The sequence below is a fragment of the Somniosus microcephalus genome, chromosome 11 (assembly GCF_052327205.1).
Source record: "Somniosus microcephalus isolate GS21.2 chromosome 11, FLI_Smic_1.0, whole genome shotgun sequence".
In the NCBI taxonomy this organism is placed as follows: domain Eukaryota; kingdom Metazoa; phylum Chordata; class Chondrichthyes; order Squaliformes; family Somniosidae; genus Somniosus; species Somniosus microcephalus.
The window spans coordinates 235,340,484-235,359,333 of NC_140997.1; the positions used below are offsets into that span (position 1 = coordinate 235,340,484).

General features: G+C 52.1%; 1 protein-coding gene across 2 annotated transcripts in view; it reads right to left on the reverse strand.

Annotated features, from left to right (window-relative positions):
* Positions 1–18,850, reverse strand: part of aldh1l1 (aldehyde dehydrogenase 1 family, member L1) — a 154,468-nt gene that overhangs the window by 110,627 nt on the left and 24,991 nt on the right. For both annotated transcript variants that reach the window (XM_086002160.1, XM_086002161.1), the window contains 2 exons: positions 15,238–15,403; positions 13,819–13,920 (listed from right to left, as the gene is read on the reverse strand). In XM_086002160.1, coding sequence (XP_085858286.1) covers positions 13,819–13,920; positions 15,238–15,403 — 268 coding nt within the window. The remainder of the gene's footprint in view (positions 1–13,818; positions 13,921–15,237; positions 15,404–18,850) is intronic.

Sequence of the window (18,850 nt, forward strand, 5' to 3'; positions counted from 1 at the left end):
GCTAACGGGCAACTTAATTTGGGGCGGGGCGCAAACTGCGCTGCGCCCAGGCGCTACACGCATAGCGCCCGAAAATCACTTCTCTTAAGGCGCTAACTGCTGGCGCAAGCAACTGAAAATCTAGCCCTGTATCTCTACTGATGTTAATCCAGCTCCCTCACACTGTCACTCAGTGACCCCTCTCCCCCCAGCACCCTGCGTCACTGACTGTATCTCTACTGATGTTAATCCAGCTCCCTCACACTGTCACTCAGTAATCCCTCTCCCCCAGCACCCTGTGTCACTGACTGTATCTCTACTGATGTTAATCCAGCTCCCTCACACTGTCACTCAGTAACCCCTCTCCCCCCAGCACCCTGTGTCACTGACTGTATCTCTACTGATGTTAATCCAGCTCTCTCACACTGTCACTCAGTAACCCCTCTCCCCCAGCGCCCTGTTTTACTGGCTGTATCTCTACTGATGTTAATCCAGCTCCCTCACACTGTCACTCAGTAACCCCTCTCCCCCAGCGCCCTTTGTCACTGACTGTATATCTACTGATGTTAATCCAGCTCCCCGACACTGTCACTCAGTAACTCCTCTCCCCCAGCGCCCTGTGTCACTGACTGTATCTCTACTGATGTTAATCCAGCTCCCTCACACTCTCACTCAGTAACCCCTCTCCCCCAGTGCCCTGTGTCACTGACTGTATCTCTACTGATGTTCATCCAACTCCCTCGCACTGCCACTCAGTAACCCCTCTCCCCCAGCGCCCTGTGTCACTGACTGTATCTCTACTGATGTTAATCCAGCTCCCTCACACTGTCACTCAGTAACCCCTCTCCCCCAGCGCCGTGTGTTACTGACTGTATCTCCACTGATGTTAATCCAGCTCCCTCACACTGTCACTCAGTAACCCCTCTCCCCCAGCGCCCTTTGTTACTGACTGTATCTCTACTGATGTTAATCCAGCTCCCTCACACTGTCACTCAGTAACCCCTCTCCCCCAGCGCCCTGTGTTACTGACTGTATCTCTACTGATGTTAATCCAGTTCCCTCACAGTCACCCAGTAACCCCTCTCCCCCAGCGCCCTGTGTTACTGACTGTATCTCTACTGATGTTAATTCAGCTCCCTCACACTGTCACTCAGTAACCCCTCTCCCCCAGCGCCCTGTGTTACTGACTGTATTTCTACTGATGTTAATCCAGCTCCCTCACACTGTCACTCACTAACTCCTCTCCCCCAGCGCCCTGCGTCACTGACTGTATCTCTACTGATGTTAATCCAGCTCCCTCACACTCTCACTCAGTAACCCCTCTCCCCCAGCACCCTGTGTTATTGACTGTATCTGTACTGATGTTAATCCAGCTCCCTCACACTGTCACTCAGTAACCCCTCTCCCCCCAGCACCCTGTGTCACTGACGGTATCTCTACTGATGTTAATCCAGCTCCCTCACACTGTCACTCAGTAACCCCTCTCCCCCAGTGCTCTGTGTCACTGACTGTATCTCTACTGATGTTAATCCAGCTCCCTCACACTGTCACTCAGTAACCCCTCTCCCCCAGCGCTCTGTGTTACTGACTGTATCTCTACTGATATTAATCCAGCTCCCTCACACTGTCACTCAGTAACCCCTCTCCCCCAGTGCCCTGTGTCACTGACTGTATCTCTACGGATGCTAATCCAGCTCCCTCACACTGTCACTCAGTAACCCCTCTCCCCCCAGCACCCTGCATCACTGACTGTATCTCTACTGATGTTAATCCAACTCCCACACACTGTCACTCAGTAACCCTCTCCCCCCAGCGCCCTGTGTTACTGACTGTATCTCTACTGATGTTAATCCAGCTCTCTCACACTGTCACTCAGTAACCCCTCTCCCCCAGCGCCCTGTGTTACTGACTGTATCTGTACTGATGTTAATCCAGCTCCCGCACACTGTCACTCAGTAACCCCTCTCCCCCAGCGCCCTGTGTTACTGACGGTATCTCTACTGATGTTAATCCAGCTCCCTCACAATGTCACTCAATAAGCCCTCTCCCCCAGCGCCCTGTTTTACTGACTGTATCTCTACTGATGTTAATCCAGCTCCCTCAGACTGTCACTCAGTATCCCCTCTCCCCCAGCGCCCTTTGTCACTGACTGTATCTCTACTGATGTTAATCCAGCTCCCCCATACTGTCACTCAGTAGCCCCTCTCCCCCAGCGCCCTGTGTCACTGACTGTATCTCTACTGATGTTAATCCAGCTCCTTCACACTGTCACTCAGTAACCCCTCTCCCCCCAGCACCCTGTGTCACTGACTGTATCTCTACTGATGTTAATCCAGCTCCCTCACACTGTCACTCAGTAACCCCTCTCCCCCAGCGCCCTGTGTAACTGACTGTATCTCTACTGATGTTAATCCAGCTCCCTCACACTGTCACTCAGTAACCCCTCTCCCCCCAGCACCCTGTGTCACTGACTGTATCTCTACTGATGTTAATCCAGCTCCCTCACACTGTCACTCAGTAACCCCTCTCCCCCAGCGCCCTGTGTCACTGACTGTATCTCTACTGATGTTAATCCAGCTCCTTCACACTGTCACTCAGTAACCCCTCTCCGCCCAGCACCCTGCGTCACTGACTGTATCTCTACTGATGTTAATCCAGCTCCCTCACACTGTCACTCAGTAACCCCTCTCCCCCAGCACCCTGTGTCACTGACTGTATCTCTACTGATGTTAATCCAGCTCCCTCACACTGTCACTCAGTAACCCCTCTCCCCCAGCGCCCTGTTTTACTGACTGTATCTCTACTGATGTTAATCCAGCTCCCTCACACTGTCACTCAGTAACCCCTCTCCCCCAGCGCCCTTTGTCACTGACTGTATATCTACTGATGTTAATCCAGCTCCCCCACACTGTCACTCAGTAACTCCTCTCCCCCAACGCCCTGTGTCACTGACTGTATCTCTACTGATGTTAATCCAGCTCCCTCACACTCTCACTCAGTAACCCCTCTCCCCCAGTGCCCTGTGTTACTGACTGTATCTCCACTGATGTTCATCCAGCTCCCTCGCACTGCCACTCAGTAACCCCTCTCCCCCAGCGCCCTGTGTCACTGACTGTATCTCTACTGATGTTAATCCAGCTCTTCACACTCTCACTCAGTAACCCATCTCCCCCAGCGCCCTGTGTTACTGACTGTATCTCCACTGATGTTAATCCAGCTCCCTCACACTGTCACTCAGTAACCCCTCTCCCCCAGCGCCCTGTGTTACTGACTGTATCTCCACTGATGTTAATCCAGCTCCCTCACACTGTCACTCAGTAACCCCTCTCCCCCAGCGCCCTTTGTTACTGACTGTATCTCCACTGATGTTAATCCAGCTCCCTCACACTGTCACTCAGTAACCCCTCTCCCCCAGCGCCCTGTGTTACTGACTGTATCTCTACTGATGTTAATCCAGCTCCCTCACACTGTCACTCAGTAACCCCTCTCCCCCAGCGCCCTGTGTTACTGACTGTATCTCTACTGATGTTAATCCAGCTCCCTCACACTGTCACTCAGTAACCCCTCTCCCCCAGCGCCCTGTGTTACTGACTGTATCTCTACTGATGTTAATCCAGCTCCCTCACACTGTCACTCAGTGACCCCTCTCCCCCAGCGCCCTGTGTCACTGACTGTATCTCTACTGATGTTAATCCAGCTCCCTCACACTGTCACTCAGTAACTCCTCTCCACGAGCGCCCTGTGTTACTGACTGTATCTCTACTGATGTTAATCCAGCTCCCTCACACTGTCACTCAGTAACCCCTCTCCCCCAGCGCTCTGTGTCACTGACTGTATCTCTGCTGATGTTAATCCAGCTCCCTCACACTGTCACTCAGTAACCCCTCTCCCCCCAGCACCCTGTGTCACTGACTGTATCTCTACTGATGTTAATCCAGCTCCCTCACACTGTCACTCAGTAACTCCTCTCCCCCAGCGCCCTGTGTCACTGACTGTATCTCTACTGATGTTAATCCAGCTCCCTCACACTCTCACTCAGTAACCCCTCTCCCCCAGTGCCCTGTGTCACTGACTGTATCTCTACTGATGTTCATCCAACTCCCTCGCACTGCCACTCAGTAACCCCTCTCCCCCAGCGCCCTGTGTCACTGACTGTATCTCCACTGATGTTAATCCAGCTCCCTCACACTGTCACTCAGTAACCCCTCTCCCCCAGCGCCCTGTTTTACTGACTGTATCTCTACTGATGTTAATCCAGCTCCCTCACACTGTCACTCAGTAACCCCTCTCCCCCAGCGCCCTTTGTCACTGACTGTATATCTACTGATGTTAATCCAGCTCCCCCACACTGTCACTCAGTAACTCCTCTCCCCCAACGCCCTGTGTCACTGACTGTATCTCTACTGATGTTAATCCAGCTCCCTCACACTCTCACTCAGTAACCCCTCTCCCCCAGTGCCCTGTGTTACTGACTGTATCTCCACTGATGTTCATCCAGCTCCCTCGCACTGCCACTCAGTAACCCCTCTCCCCCAGCGCCCTGTGTCACTGACTGTATCTCTACTGATGTTAATCCAGCTCTCTCACACTCTCACTCAGTAACCCCTCTCCCCCAGCGCCCTGTGTTACTGACTGTATCTCCACTGATGTTAATCCAGCTCCCTCACACTGTCACTCAGTAACCCCTCTCCCCCAGCGCCCTGTGTTACTGACTGTATCTCCACTGATGTTAATCCAGCTCCCTCACACTGTCACTCAGTAACCCCTCTCCCCCAGCGCCCTTTGTTACTGACTGTATCTCCACTGATGTTAATCCAGCTCCCTCACACTGTCACTCAGTAACCCCTCTCCCCCAGCGCCCTGTGTTACTGACTGTATCTCTACTGATGTTAATCCAGCTCCCTCACACTGTCACTCAGTAACCCCTCTCCCCCAGCGCCCTGTGTTACTGACTGTATCTCTACTGATGTTAATCCAGCTCCCTCACACTGTCACTCAGTAACCCCTCTCCCCCAGCGCCCTGTGTTACTGACTGTATCTCTACTGATGTTAATCCAGCTCCCTCACACTGTCACTCAGTGACCCCTCTCCCCCAGCGCCCTGTGTCACTGACTGTATCTCTACTGATGTTAATCCAGCTCCCTCACACTGTCACTCAGTAACTCCTCTCCACGAGCGCCCTGTGTTACTGACTGTATCTCTACTGATGTTAATCCAGCTCCCTCACACTGTCACTCAGTAACCCCTCTCCCCCAGCGCTCTGTGTCACTGACTGTATCTCTACTGATGTTAATCCAGCTCCCTCACACTGTCACTCAGTAACCCCTCTCCCCCCAGCACCCTGTGTCACTGACTGTATCTCTACTGATGTTAATCCAGCTCCCTCACACTGTCACTCAGTAACCCCTCTACCCCAGTGCCCTGTGTTACTGACTGTATCTCTACTGATGTTAATCCAGCTCCCTCACACTGTCACTCAGTAACCCCTCTCCCCCCAGCACCCTGCGTCACTGACTGTATCTCTACTGATGTTAATCCAGCTCCCTCACACTGTCACTCAGTAATCCCTCTCCCCCAGCACCCTGTGTCACTGACTGTATCTCTACTGATGTTAATCCAGCTCCCTCACACTGTCACTCAGTAACCCCTCTCCCCCAGCGCCCTGTTTTACTGGCTGTATCTCTACTGATGTTAATCCAGCTCCCTCACACTGTCACTCAGTAACCCCTCTCCCCCAGCGCCCTTTGTCACTGACTGTATATCTACTGATGTTAATCCAGCTCCCCCACACTGTCACTCAGTAACTCCTCTCCCCCAGCGCCCTGTGTCACTGACTGTATCTCTACTGATGTTAATCCAGCTCCCTCACACTCTCACTCAGTAACCCCTCTCCCCCAGTGCCCTGTGTCACTGACTGTATCTCTACTGATGTTCATCCAACTCCCTCGCACTGCCACTCAGTAACCCCTCTCCCCCAGCGCCCTGTGTCACTGACTGTATCTCCACTGATGTTAATCCAGCTCCCTCACACTGTCACTCAGTAACCCCTCTCCCCCAGCGCCCTTTGTTACTGACTGTATCTCTACTGATGTTAATCCAGCTCCCTCACACTGTCACTCAGTAACCCCTCTCCCCCAGCGCCCTGTGTTACTGACTGTATCTCTACTGATGTTAATCCAGTTCCCTCACAGTCACCCAGTAACCCCTCTCCACCAGCGCCCTGTGTTACTGACTGTATCTCTACTGATGTTAATTCAGCTCCCTCACACTGTCACTCAGTAACCCCTCTCCCCCAGCGCCCTGTGTTACTGACTGTATTTCTACTGATGTTAATCCAGCTCCCTCACACTGTCACTCACTAACTCCTCTCCCCCAGCGCCCTGCGTCACTGACTGTATCTCTACTGATGTTAATCCAGCTCCCTCACACTCTCACTCAGTAACCCCTCTCCCCCAGCACCCTGTGTTATTGACTGTATCTGTACTGATGTTAATCCAGCTCCCTCACACTGTCACTCAGTAACCCCTCTACCCCCAGCACCCTGTGTCACTGACGGTATCTCTACTGATGTTAATCCAGCTCCCTCACACTGTCACTCAGTAACCCCTCTCCCCCAGTGCTCTGTGTCACTGACTGTATCTCTACTGATGTTAATCCAGCTCCCTCACACTGTCACTCAGTAACCCCTCTCCCCCAGCGCTCTGTGTTACTGACTGTATCTCTACTGATATTAATCCAGCTCGCTCACACTGTCACTCAGTAACCCCTCTCCCCCAGTGCCCTGTGTCACTGACTGTATCTCTACGGATGCTAATCCAGCTCCCTCACACTGTCACTCAGTAACCCCTCTCCCCCCAGCACCCTGCGTCACTGACTGTATCTCTACTGATGTTAATCCAACTCCCACACACTGTCACTCAGTAACCCTCTCCCCCCAGCGCCCTGTGTTACTGACTGTATCTCTACTGATGTTAATCCAGCTCTCTCACACTGTCACTCAGTAACCCCTCTCCCCCAGCGCACTGTGTTACTGACTGTATCTGTACTGATGTTAATCCAGCTCCCGCACACTGTCACTCAGTAACCCCTCTCCCCCAGCGCCCTGTGTTACTGACGGTATCTCTACTGATGTTAATCCAGCTCCCTCACAATGTCACTCAATAAGCCCTCTCCCCCAGCGCCCTGTTTTACTGACTGTATCTCTACTGATGTTAATCCAGCTCCCTCAGACTGTCACTCAGTATCCCCTCTCCCCCAGCGCCCTTTGTCACTGACTGTATCTCTACTGATGTTAATCCAGCTCCCTCACACTGTCACTCAGTAGCCCCTCTCCCCCAGCGCCCTGTGTCACTGACTGTATCTCTACTGATGTTAATCCAGCTCCCTCACACTCTCACTCAGTAACCCCTCTCCCCCAGCGCCCTGTGTCACTGACTGTATCTCTACTGATGTTAACCCAGCTCCCTCACACTGTCACTCAGTAGCCCCTCTTCCCCAGTGCCCTGTGTTACTGACTGTATCTCCACTGATGTTAATCCAGCTCCCTCACACTGTCACTCAGTAACCCCTCTCCCCCAGCGCCCTGTGTTACTGACTGTATCTCTACCGATGTTAATCCAGCTCCCTCACACTGTCACCCAGTAACCCCTCTCCCCCAGCGCCCTGTGTTACTGACTGTATCTCTACTGATGTTAATTCAGCTCCCTCACACTGTCACTCAGTAACCCCTCTCCCCCAGCGCCCTGTGTTACTGACTGTATCTCCACTGATGTTAATCCAGCTCTCTCACACTGTCACTCAGTAACCCCTCTCCCCCAGCCCCCTGTGTTACAGACTGTATCTGTACTGATGTTAATCCAGCTCCCTCACACTGTCACTCAGTAACCCCTCTCCCCCAGCACCCTGTGTCACTGACTGTATCTCTACTGATGTTAATCCAGCTCCCTCACACTGTCACTCAGTAACCCCTCTCCCCCAGCGCCCTGTTTTACTGGCTGTATCTCTACTGATGTTAATCCAGCTCCCTCACACTGTCACTCAGTAACCCCTCTCCCCCAGCGCCCTTTGTCACTGACTGTATATCTACTGATGTTAATCCAGCTCCCCCACACTGTCACTCAGTAACTCCTCTCCCCCAGCGCCCTGTGTCACTGGCTGTATCTCTACTGATGTTAATCCAGCTCCCTCACACTCTCACTCAGTAACCCCTCTCCCCCAGTGCCCTGTGTCACTGACTGTATCTCTACTGATGTTCATCCAACTCCCTCGCACTGCCACTCAGTAACCCCTCTCCCCCAGCGCCCTTTGTTACTGACTGTATCTCTACTGATGTTAATCCAGCTCCCTCACACTGTCACTCAGTAACCCCTCTCCCCCAGCGCCCTGTGTTACTGACTGTATCTCTACTGATGTTAATCCAGTTCCCTCACAGTCACCCAGTAACCCCTCTCCCCCAGCGCCCTGTGTTACTGACTGTATCTCTACTGATGTTAATTCAGCTCCCTCACACTGTCACTCAGTAACCCCTCTCCCCCAGCGCCCTGTGTTACTGACTGTATTTCTACTGATGTTAATCCAGCTCCCTCACACTGTCACTCACTAACTCCTCTCCCCCAGCGCCCTGCGTCACTGACTGTATCTCTACTGATGTTAATCCAGCTCCCTCACACTCTCACTCAGTAACCCCTCTCCCCCAGCACCCTGTGTTATTGACTGTATCTGTACTGATGCTCATCCAGCTCCCTCACACTGTCACTCAGTAACCCCTCTCCCCCCAGCACCCTGTGTCACTGACGGTATCTCTACTGATGTTAATCCAGCTCCCTCACACTGTCACTCAGTAACCCCTCTCCCCCAGTGCTCTGTGTCACTGACTGTATCTCTACTGATGTTAATCCAGCTCCCTCACACTGTCACTCAGTAACCCCTCTCCCCCAGCGCTCTGTGTTACTGACTGTATCTCTACTGATATTAATCCAGCTCCCTCACACTGTCACTCAGTAACCCCTCTCCCCCAGTGCCCTGTGTCACTGACTGTATCTCTACGGATGCTAATCGAGCTCCCTCACACTGTCACTCAGTAACCCCTCTCCCCCCAGCACCCTGCGTCACTGACTGTATCTCTACTGATGTTAATCCAACTCCCACACACTGTCACTCAGTAACCCTCTCCCCCCAGCGCCCTGTGTTACTGACTGTATCTCTACTGATGTTAATCCAGCTCTCTCACACTGTCACTCAGTAACCCCTCTCCCCCAGCACCCTGTGTTATTGACTGTATCTGTACTGATGTTAATCCAGCTCCCTCACACTGTCACTCAGTAACCCCTCTCCCCCCAGCACCCTGTGTCACTGACGGTATCTCTACTGATGTTAATCCAGCTCCCTCACACTGTCACTCAGTAACCCCTCTCCCCCAGCGCTCTGTGTTACTGACTGTATCTCTACTGATATTAATCCAGCTCCCTCACACTGTCACTCAGTAACCCCTCTCCCCCAGTGCCCTGTGTCACTGACTGTATCTCTACGGATGCTAATCCAGCTCCCTCACACTGTCACTCAGTAACCCCTCTCCCCCCAGCACCCTGCGTCACTGACTGTATCTCTACTGATGTTAATCCAACTCCCACACACTGTCACTCAGTAACCCTCTCCCCCCAGCGCCCTGTGTTACTGACTGTATCTCTACTGATGTTAATCCAGCTCTCTCACACTGTCACTCAGTAACCCCTCTCCCCCAGCGCCCTGTGTTACTGACTGTATCTGTACTGATGTTAATCCAGCTCCCGCACACTGTCACTCAGTAACCCCTCTCCCCCAGCGCCCTGTGTTACTGACGGTATCTCTACTGATGTTAATCCAGCTCCCTCACAATGTCACTCAATAAGCCCTCTCCCCCAGCGCCCTGTTTTACTGACTGTATCTCTACTGATGTTAATCCAGCTCCCTCAGACTGTCACTCAGTATCCCCTCTCCCCCAGCGCCCTTTGTCACTGACTGTATCTCTACTGATGTTAATCCAGCTCCCCCATACTGTCAATCAGTAACCCCTCTCCCCCAGCGCCCTGTGTTACTGACTGTATCTCTACTGATGTTAATCCAGCTCCCTCACACTGCCACTCAGTAACCCCTCTCCCCCAGCGCCCTGTGTCACTGACTGTATCTCTACTGATGTTAATCCAGCTCCCTCACACTGTCACTCAGTAGCCCCTCTCCCCCAGCGCCCTGTGTCACTGACTGTATCTCTACTGATGTTAATCCAGCTCCCTCACACTCTCACTCAGTAACCCCTCTCCCCCAGCGCCCTGTGTCACTGACTGTATCTCTACTGATGTTAACCGAGCTCCCTCACACTGTCACTCAGTAACCCCTCTCCCCCAGTGCCCTGTGTTACTGACTGTATCTCCACTGATGTTAATCCAGCTCCCTCACACTGTCACTCAGTAACCCCTCTCCCCCAGCGCCCTGTGTTACTGACTGTATCTCTACCGATGTTAATCCAGCTCCCTCACACTGTCACCCAGTAACCCCTCTCCCCCAGCGCCCTGTGTTACTGACTGTATCTCTACTGATGTTAATTCAGCTCCCTCACACTGTCACTCAGTAACCCCTCTCCCCCAGCGCCCTGTGTTACTGACTGTATCTCCACTGATGTTAATCCAGCTCTCTCACACTGTCACTCAGTAACCCCTCTCCCCCAGCCCCCTGTGTTACAGACTGTATCTGTACTGATGTTAATCCAGCTCCCTCACACTGTCACTCAGTAACCCCTCTCCCCCAGCACCCTGTGTCACTGACTGTATCTCCACTGATGTTAATCCAGCTCCTTCACACTGTCACTCAGTAACCCCTCTCCGCCAGTGCCCTGTGTTACTGACTGTATCTCCACTGATGTTAATCCAGCTCCCTCACACTGTCACTCAGTAACCCCTCTCCCCCAGCGCCCTGTGTTACTGACTGTATATCTACTGATGTTAATCCAGCTCCCTCACACTGCCACTCAGTAACCCCTCTCCCCCAGCGCCCTGGGTTACTGACTGTATCTCTACTGATGTTGATCCAGCTCCCTCACACTGTCACTCAGTAGCCCCTCTCCCCCAGCGCCCTGTGTCACTGACTGTATCTCTACTGATGTTAATCCAGCTCCCTCACACTCTCACTCAGTAACCCCTCTCCCCCAGCGCCCTGTGTCACTGACTGTATCTCTACTGATGTTAATCCAGCTCCCTCACACTGTCACTCAGTAACCCCTCTCCCCCAGTGCCCTGTGTCACTGACTGTATCTCTACTGATGTTAATCCAACTCCCACACACTGTCACTCAGTAACCCCTCTCCCCCAGTGCCCTGTGTCACTGACTGTATCTCTACTGATGTTAATCCAGCTCCCTCACACTGTCACTCAGTAACCCCTCTCCCCCAGCGCCCTGTGTTACTGACTGTATCTCTACTGATGTTAATCCAGCTCCCTCACACTGTCACTCAGTAACCCCTCTCCCCCCAGTGCCCTGTGTTACTGACTGTATCTCCACTGATGTTAATCCAGCTCCCTCACACTGTCACTCAGTAACCCCTCTCCCCCAGCGCCCTGTGTTACTGACTGTATCTCTACTGATGTTAATCCAGCTCCCTCACACTGTCACCCAGTAACCCCTCTCCCCCAGCGCCCTGTGTTACTGACTGTATCTCTAATGATGTTAATTCAGCTCCCTCACACTGTCACTCAGTAACCCCTCTCCCCCAGCGCCCTGTGTTACTGACTGTATCTCCACTGATGTTAATCCAGCTCTCTCACACTGTCACTCAGTAACCCCTCTCCCCCAGCCCCCTGTGTTACAGACTGTATCTGTACTGATGTTAATCCAGCTCCCTCACACTGTCACTCAGTAACCCCTCTCCCCCAGCACCCTGTGTTACTGACTGTATCTCCACTGATGTTAATCCAGCTCCCTCACACTGTCACTCAGTAACCCCTCTCCCCCAGCACCCTGTGTTACTGACTGTATCTCCACTGATGTTAATCCAGCTCCCTCACACTGTCACTCAGTAACCCCTCTCCCCCAGTGCCCTGTGTTACTGACTGTATCTCCACTGATGTTAATCCAGCTCCCTCACACTGTCACTCAGTAACCCCTCTCCCCCAGCGCCCTGTGTTACTGACTGTATCTCTACTGATGTTAATCCAGCTCCCTCACACTGTCACCCAGTAACCCCTCTCCCCCAGCGCCCTGTGTTACTGACTGTATCTCTACTGATGTTAATTCAGCTCCCTCACACTGTCACTCAGTAACCCCTCTCCCCCAGCGCCCTGTGTTACTGACTGTATCTCCACTGATGTTAATCCAGCTCTCTCACACTGTCACTCAGTAACCCCTCTCCCCCAGCCCCCTGTGTTACAGACTGTATCTGTACTGATGTTAATCCAGCTCCCTCACACTGTCACTCAGTAACCCCTCTCCCCCAGCACCCTGTGTTACTGACTGTATCTCTGCTGATGTTAATCCAGCTCCCTCACACTGTCACTCAGTAACCCCTCTCCCCCAGCGCCGTGTTACTGACTATATCTCTACTGATGTTAATCCAGCTCCCTCACACTGTCACTCAGTAACCCCTCTCCCCCAGCGACCTGTGTTACTGGCTCTATCTCTACTGAAGTTAATCCAGCTCCCTCACACTGTCACTCAGTAACCCCTCTCCCCCAGCGCTCTGTGTCACTGACTGTATCTCTATTGTTGTTAATCCAGCTCCCTCACACTGTCACTCAGTAACCCCTCTCCCCCAGCGCCCTGTGTTACTGACTGTATCGCTACTGATGTTAATCCAGCTCCCTCACACTGTCACTCGGTAACCCCTCTCCCCCAGTGCCCTGTGACACTGACTGTATCTCTATTGTTGTTAATCCAGCTCTCTCACACTGTCACTCAGTAACCCCTCTCCCCCAGCACCCTGTGTTACTGACTGTATCTCTACTGATGTTAATCCAGCTCTCTCACACTGTCACTCAGTAACTCCTCTCCCCCAGTGCCCTGTGACACTGACTGTATCTCTACTGATATTAATCCAGCTCCCTCACACTGTCACTCAGTAACCCCTCTCCCCCAGCGCCCTGTGTTACTGACTGTCTCTCTACTGATGTTAATCCAGCTCCCTCACACTGTCACTCAGTAACCCCTCTCCCCCAGCACCCTGTGTTACTGACTGTATCTCGACTGATGTTAATCCAGCTCCTTCACACTGTCACTCAGTAACCCCTCTCCCCCCAGCGCCCTGTGTTACTGACTGTATCTCTACTGATGTTAATCCAGCTCCCTCACACTGTCACTCAGTAACCCCTCTCCCCCAGTGCCCTGTGTTACTGACTGTATCTCTACTGATGTTAATCCAGCTCCCTCACACTGTCACTCAGTAACCCCTCTCCCCCAGCGACCTGTGTTACTGACTGTATCTCTACTGATGTTAATCCAGCTCCTTCACACTGTCACTCAGTAACCCCTCTTCCCCCCAGCGCCCTGTGTTACTGACTGTATCTCTACTGATGTTAATCCAGCTCCCTCACACTGTCACTCAGTAACCCCTCTCCCCCAGTGCCCTGTGTTACTGACTGTATCTCTACTGATGTTAATCCAGCTCCCTCACACTGTCACTCAGTAACCCCTCTCCCCCAGTGCCCTGTGTTACTGACTGTATCTCTACTGATGTTAATCCAGCTCCCTCACACTGTCACTCAGTAACTACTCCCAGCCAGTTTTTCCTGGTGATGTCAGCACTAACACATTTATTCCAAAAAAAAGCATAAAAGGGAAAATATCATAATTGAACCTTAACTAAAAAGGAATCCATACCTTCGCATTTTCTTTCTTCTGTATTCCCTCGTAAGTGACTCCTTCTGTTGACTGTGTGATTCTTGGGGCATTCCCAGCGGCGATGAGCCCCACAGATTCTACCTGCAAACAGGTCAAACACATTGTCCATGACAGCTATCTGACTACTCCTGATCCCCTCTGTCTCAGGACAGCCAGTGTCAACCCGAGGTGTCAGCTGTGGCTCAGTGGGTCGCTCTCTCTCTCTCGCCTCTGAATCATAAGGTCGTGTTCAAGTCCCACTCCAGAGACTTGAGCTCATAATCCAGGCTGACACTCTAATCCATTGCTGTACTGAGGGAGCTCCGCACTGTCAGAGGGGCAGTTCTGAGGGAGCTCCGCACTGTCAGAGGGGCAGTTCTGAGGGAGCTCCGCACTGTCGGAGGGGCAGTACTGAGGGAGCTCCGCACTGTCAGAGGGGCAGTTCTGAGGGAGCTCCGCACTGTCGGAGTGGCAGTACTGAGGGAGCGCCGCACTGTCGGAGGGGCAGTTCTGAGGGAGCACTGCACTGTCGGAGGGGCAGTACTGAGGGAGCTCCGCACTGTCAGAGGGGCAGTTCTGAGGGAGCACTGCACTGTTGGAGGGGCAGTACTGAGGGAGTGCCGCACTGTCGGAGGGGCAGTACTGAGGGAGCGCTGCGCTCTAGGAGGGACAGTACTGAGGGAGCGCTGCACTGTTGGAGGGGTAGTACTGAGGGAGCGCTGCACTCTAGGAGGGGCAGTACTGAGGGAGCGCTGCACTGTCGGAGGGGCAGTACTGAGGGAGCGCTGCACTGTCGGAGGGGCAGTACTGAGGGAGCGCTGCACTCTAGGAGGGGCAGTACTGAGGGAGCGCTGCACTGTTGGAGGGGCAGTACTGAGGGAGCGCTGCGCTCTAGGAGGGACAGTACGGAGGGAGCGCTGCTCTGTTGGAGGGGCAGTACTGAGGGAGCGCTGCACTCTAGGAGGGGCAGTACTGAGGGAGCACTGCACTGTGGGAGAGGCAGTACTGAGGGAGTGCTGCACTGTCGGAGGTGCCGTCTTTCGGACGAGTCATTAAACCGAGGCCCCATCTTCCCTCTCAGGTGGACGTAAAAGGTCCCATGGCCTCTGTTCGAAGAAGAGCAGGGGGAGTTCTCCCGGAGTCCTGGGGCCAATATTTATCCCTCAATCAACATCACTAAACCAGATTATCTGGTCATGATCACATTGTTGTTTGTGGGAGCTTGCTGTGCACCAATTAGTGCCACGTTTCCTACATTCCAGTTGACCTCAATCTCTCAGTATATCTAAATATCTCAATCTGTTTCTCTGTCCGTCTCTCTCAGTATGTCTCAGTCTCTCTCTATAACTTGGATAATATTGACCTAACATTGTGGAAAGGGGCTGCACCGTGTGACTCAGTGCATCACATGATCCTTACCATGCCTTTGATTCCTTCGGGGAAGAGGAATCTCTTGTATATGGTGTTAATGGTATCATCGGGAAAGACCTCACACTCCTTCTGAATGAGAATGGGACCCGTGTCCAATCCATCATCGGCCCAGAAAATACTGAACCCTCCTTTCTTATCTCCGTGCATCAGAGTCCTGGGAAAAATCAAGTAAATCAGACATAAGAACATAAGGAATAGGAGCTGGAGTCGGCCATTCGGCCCCTCGAGCCTGCTCCGTCATTCAATAAGATCATGGCTGATCATCGACCTCAACTCCACTTTCCCGCCCGATCTCCATATCCCTCGATTCCCCGAGAGTCCAAAAATCTATCGATCTCAGCCTTGAATATACTCAACGACTGAGCCTCCACAGCCCTCTGGGGCAGAGAATTCCAAAGATTCACCGCCCTCTGAGTGAAGAAATTCCTCATCTCAGTCCTCAATGGCCGACCCCTTATCCTGAGACTGTGACCCCTGGTTCTAGACTCTCCAGCCAGGGGGAAACAACCTCTCAGCATCTACCCTGTCAATCCCCCTCAGAATCTTGTATGTTTCAATGAGATCACCTCTCATTCTTCTAAACTCCAGAGAGTATCGGCCCATTCTACACAATCTCTCCTCATAGGACAGCCCTCTCATCCCAGGAATCAATCTCGTGAACCTTCGTTGCCCTCCCGCTAAACCAAGTATATCCTTCCTTAGATAAGGAGACCAAAACTGTGCCCAGTACTCCAGGTGTGGTCTCACCAAGGCCCTGTACAATTGGAGCAAGACTTCCTCACTCTTATACTCCAACCCCCTTGCAATAAACACCAACATAGACATTGTAACAAACTGTGTTTATTTACCAGGTGTAATTCTACAGATGAGGAAAGTCCCCAGTCTGATGCCCTGTCTGTGACAGTAGGGGACGCTACAATCCAGTTTGTGCCTGTGGGTTCCAGAGAGATAAAATCTTCCAGAGCTCCCACTCCTGATCGCTATTGAGTGTATGTCGGGTGTGTGTCAGTGTCAGTGTGTGTGTCAGTGTCAGTGTGTGTGTCAGTGTGTGTGTCAGTGTCAGTGTGTGTGTATCAGTGTGTGTGTCAGTGTCAGTGTGTGTGTCAGTGTGTGTGTCAGTGTCAGTGTGTGTGTCAGTGTGTGTGTCAGTGTCAGTGTGTGTGTCAGTGTCAGTGTGTGTGTCAGTGTGTGTGTCAGTGTCAGTGTGTGTGTGTGTCAGTGTGTGTGTGTCAGTGTGTGTGTCTGTGTGTGTGTGTCAGTGTGTGTGTCAGTGTAAGTGTGTGTGTCAGTGTGTGTGTGTGTCAGTGTCAGTGTGTGTATCAGTGTGTGTGTCAGTGTAAGTGTGTGTGTCAGTGTGTGTGTGTATCAGTGTGTGTGTCAGTGTGTGTGTCAGTGTCAGTGTGTGTGTCAGTGTGTGTGTGTCAGTGTGTGTGTCTGTGTGTGTGTGTGTCAGTGTGTGTGTGTCAGTGTGTGTGTGTCAGTGTCAGTGTGTGTGTCAGTGTGTGTGTGTGTCAGTGTGTGTGTCAGTGTCAGTGTGTGTGTCAGTGTCAGTGTGTGTATCAGTGTGTGTGTCAGTGTAAGTGTGTGTGTCAGTGTCAGTGTGTGTGTGTGTGTGTCAGTGTCAGTGTGTGTGTCAGTGTGTGTGTCAGTGTCAGTGTCAGTGTGTGTGTCAGTGTGTGTGTCAGTGTCAGTGTGTGTGTGTCAGTGTCAGTGTGTGTGTCAGTGTGTGTGTGTCAGTGTGTGTGTGTCAGTGTCAGTGTGTGTGTCAGTGTCAGTGTGTGTATCAGTGTGTGTGTCAGTGTAAGTGTGTGTGTCAGTGTGTGTGTGTATCAGTGTGTGTGTCAGTGTGTGTGTCAGTGTCAGTGTGTGTGTCAGTGTGTGTGTGTCAGTGTGTGTGTCTGTGTGTGTGTGTGTCAGTGTGTGTGTGTCAGTGTGTGTGTGTCAGTGTCAGTGTGTGTGTGTGTCAGTGTGTGTGTCAGTGTGTGTGTCAGTGTCAGTGTGTGTGTCAGTGTCAGTGTGTGTATCAGTGTGTGTGTCAGTGTAAGTGTGTGTGTCAGTGTCAGTGTGTGTGTGTGTGTGTCAGTGTCAGTGTGTGTGTCAGTGTGTGTGTCAGTGTCAGTGTCAGTGTGTGTGTCAGTGTGTGTGTCAGTGTCAGTGTGTGTGTGTCAGTGTCAGTGTGTGTGTCAGTGTGTGTGTGTCAGTGTGTGTGTGTGTGTCAGTGTGTGTGTGTCAGTGTGTGTGTGTCAGTGTCAGTGTGTGTGTCGGTGTGTGTGTGTGTCAGTGTCAGTGTGTGTGTCAGTGTGTGTGTCAGTGTGTGCGTCAGTGTAAGTGTGTGTGTCAGTGTCAGTGTCAGTGTCAGTGTGTGTGCCAGTGTGTGTGTCAGTGTGTGTGTCAGTGTCAGTGTGTGTGTCAGTGTCAGTGTCAGTGTCAGTGTGTGTGTCAGTGTCAGTGTCAGTGTGTGTGTCAGTGTCAGTGTGTGTGTCAGTGTCAGTGTGTGTGTGTCAGTGTCAGTGTGTGTGTGTCAGTGTCAGTGTCAGTGTGTGTGTCAGTGTGTGTGTCAGTGTCAGTGTGTGTGTCAGTGTGTGTGTCAGTGTCAGTGTGTGTGTCAGTGTGTGTGTCAGTGTGTGTGTCAGTGTCAGTGTGTGTGTCAGTGTGTGTGTCAGTGTGTGTGTCAGTGTCAGTGTGTGTGTCAGTGTCAGTGTCAGTGTCAGTGTGTGTGTCAGTGTCAGTGTCAGTGTGTGTGTCAGTGTGTGTGTCAGTGTCAGTGTGTGTGTCAGTGTCAGTGTGTGTGTCAGTGTCAGTGTCAGTGTGTGTGTCAGTGTGTGTGTCAGTGTCAGTGTGTGTGTCAGTGTCAGTGTGTGTGTGTCAGTGTCAGTGTGTGTGTGTCAGTGTCAGTGTGTCAGTGTCAGTGTGTGTGTCAGTGTGTGTGTGTCAGTGTCAGTGTCAGTGTGTGTGTCAGTGTGTGTGTCAGTGTCAGTGTGTGTGTCAGTGTGTGTGTCAGTGTGTGTGTCAGTGTGTGTGTCAGTGTCAGTGTGTGTGTCAGTGTCAGTGTGTCAGTGTCAGTGTGTGTGTCAGTGTCAGTGTGTGTGTTTCATATACATGAAACGGAACATTTTCAGGGCTCTGGGGAAAGAGCCGGGGGAGTGGGGCTAATTGGAGAGCTCGTTCAAAGAGCCGGCACAGGCAGGATGGGCCGAATGGCTTTCTTCTGTGTTGTATGATGTTAAGTATGATGCGTTATCAATTACTCATAAAAGACTGAGAGTTAAGAGAGTAACTAAAGGCTTTTATTAACAAAAGAATGAAGGTCTGCCTCGAGTGGTCGACCGGTCCAGAATACAAAGGGCTGGGGAGCAGTCACCTTTATACTAGGACTTGTGGGAGGAGTCAGCCGAGGCATGTCCAGGCATGTACACAGTGGAATACAAACAGTGGTTTACCACATTCACCCCTTGTTTAAAATTGAGTCCGGCGGGGTGAAGTGTATTAGAAGTTAGTGTATTGGAGTCTCTCCGGAGGTCTTGTCTGCCGCTGTGATCGGCGTGGCAACGGCAGGGGTAGTGGAGCTTCCGGCGTCGAGTCCTGCGTAGGCTGTGGCACA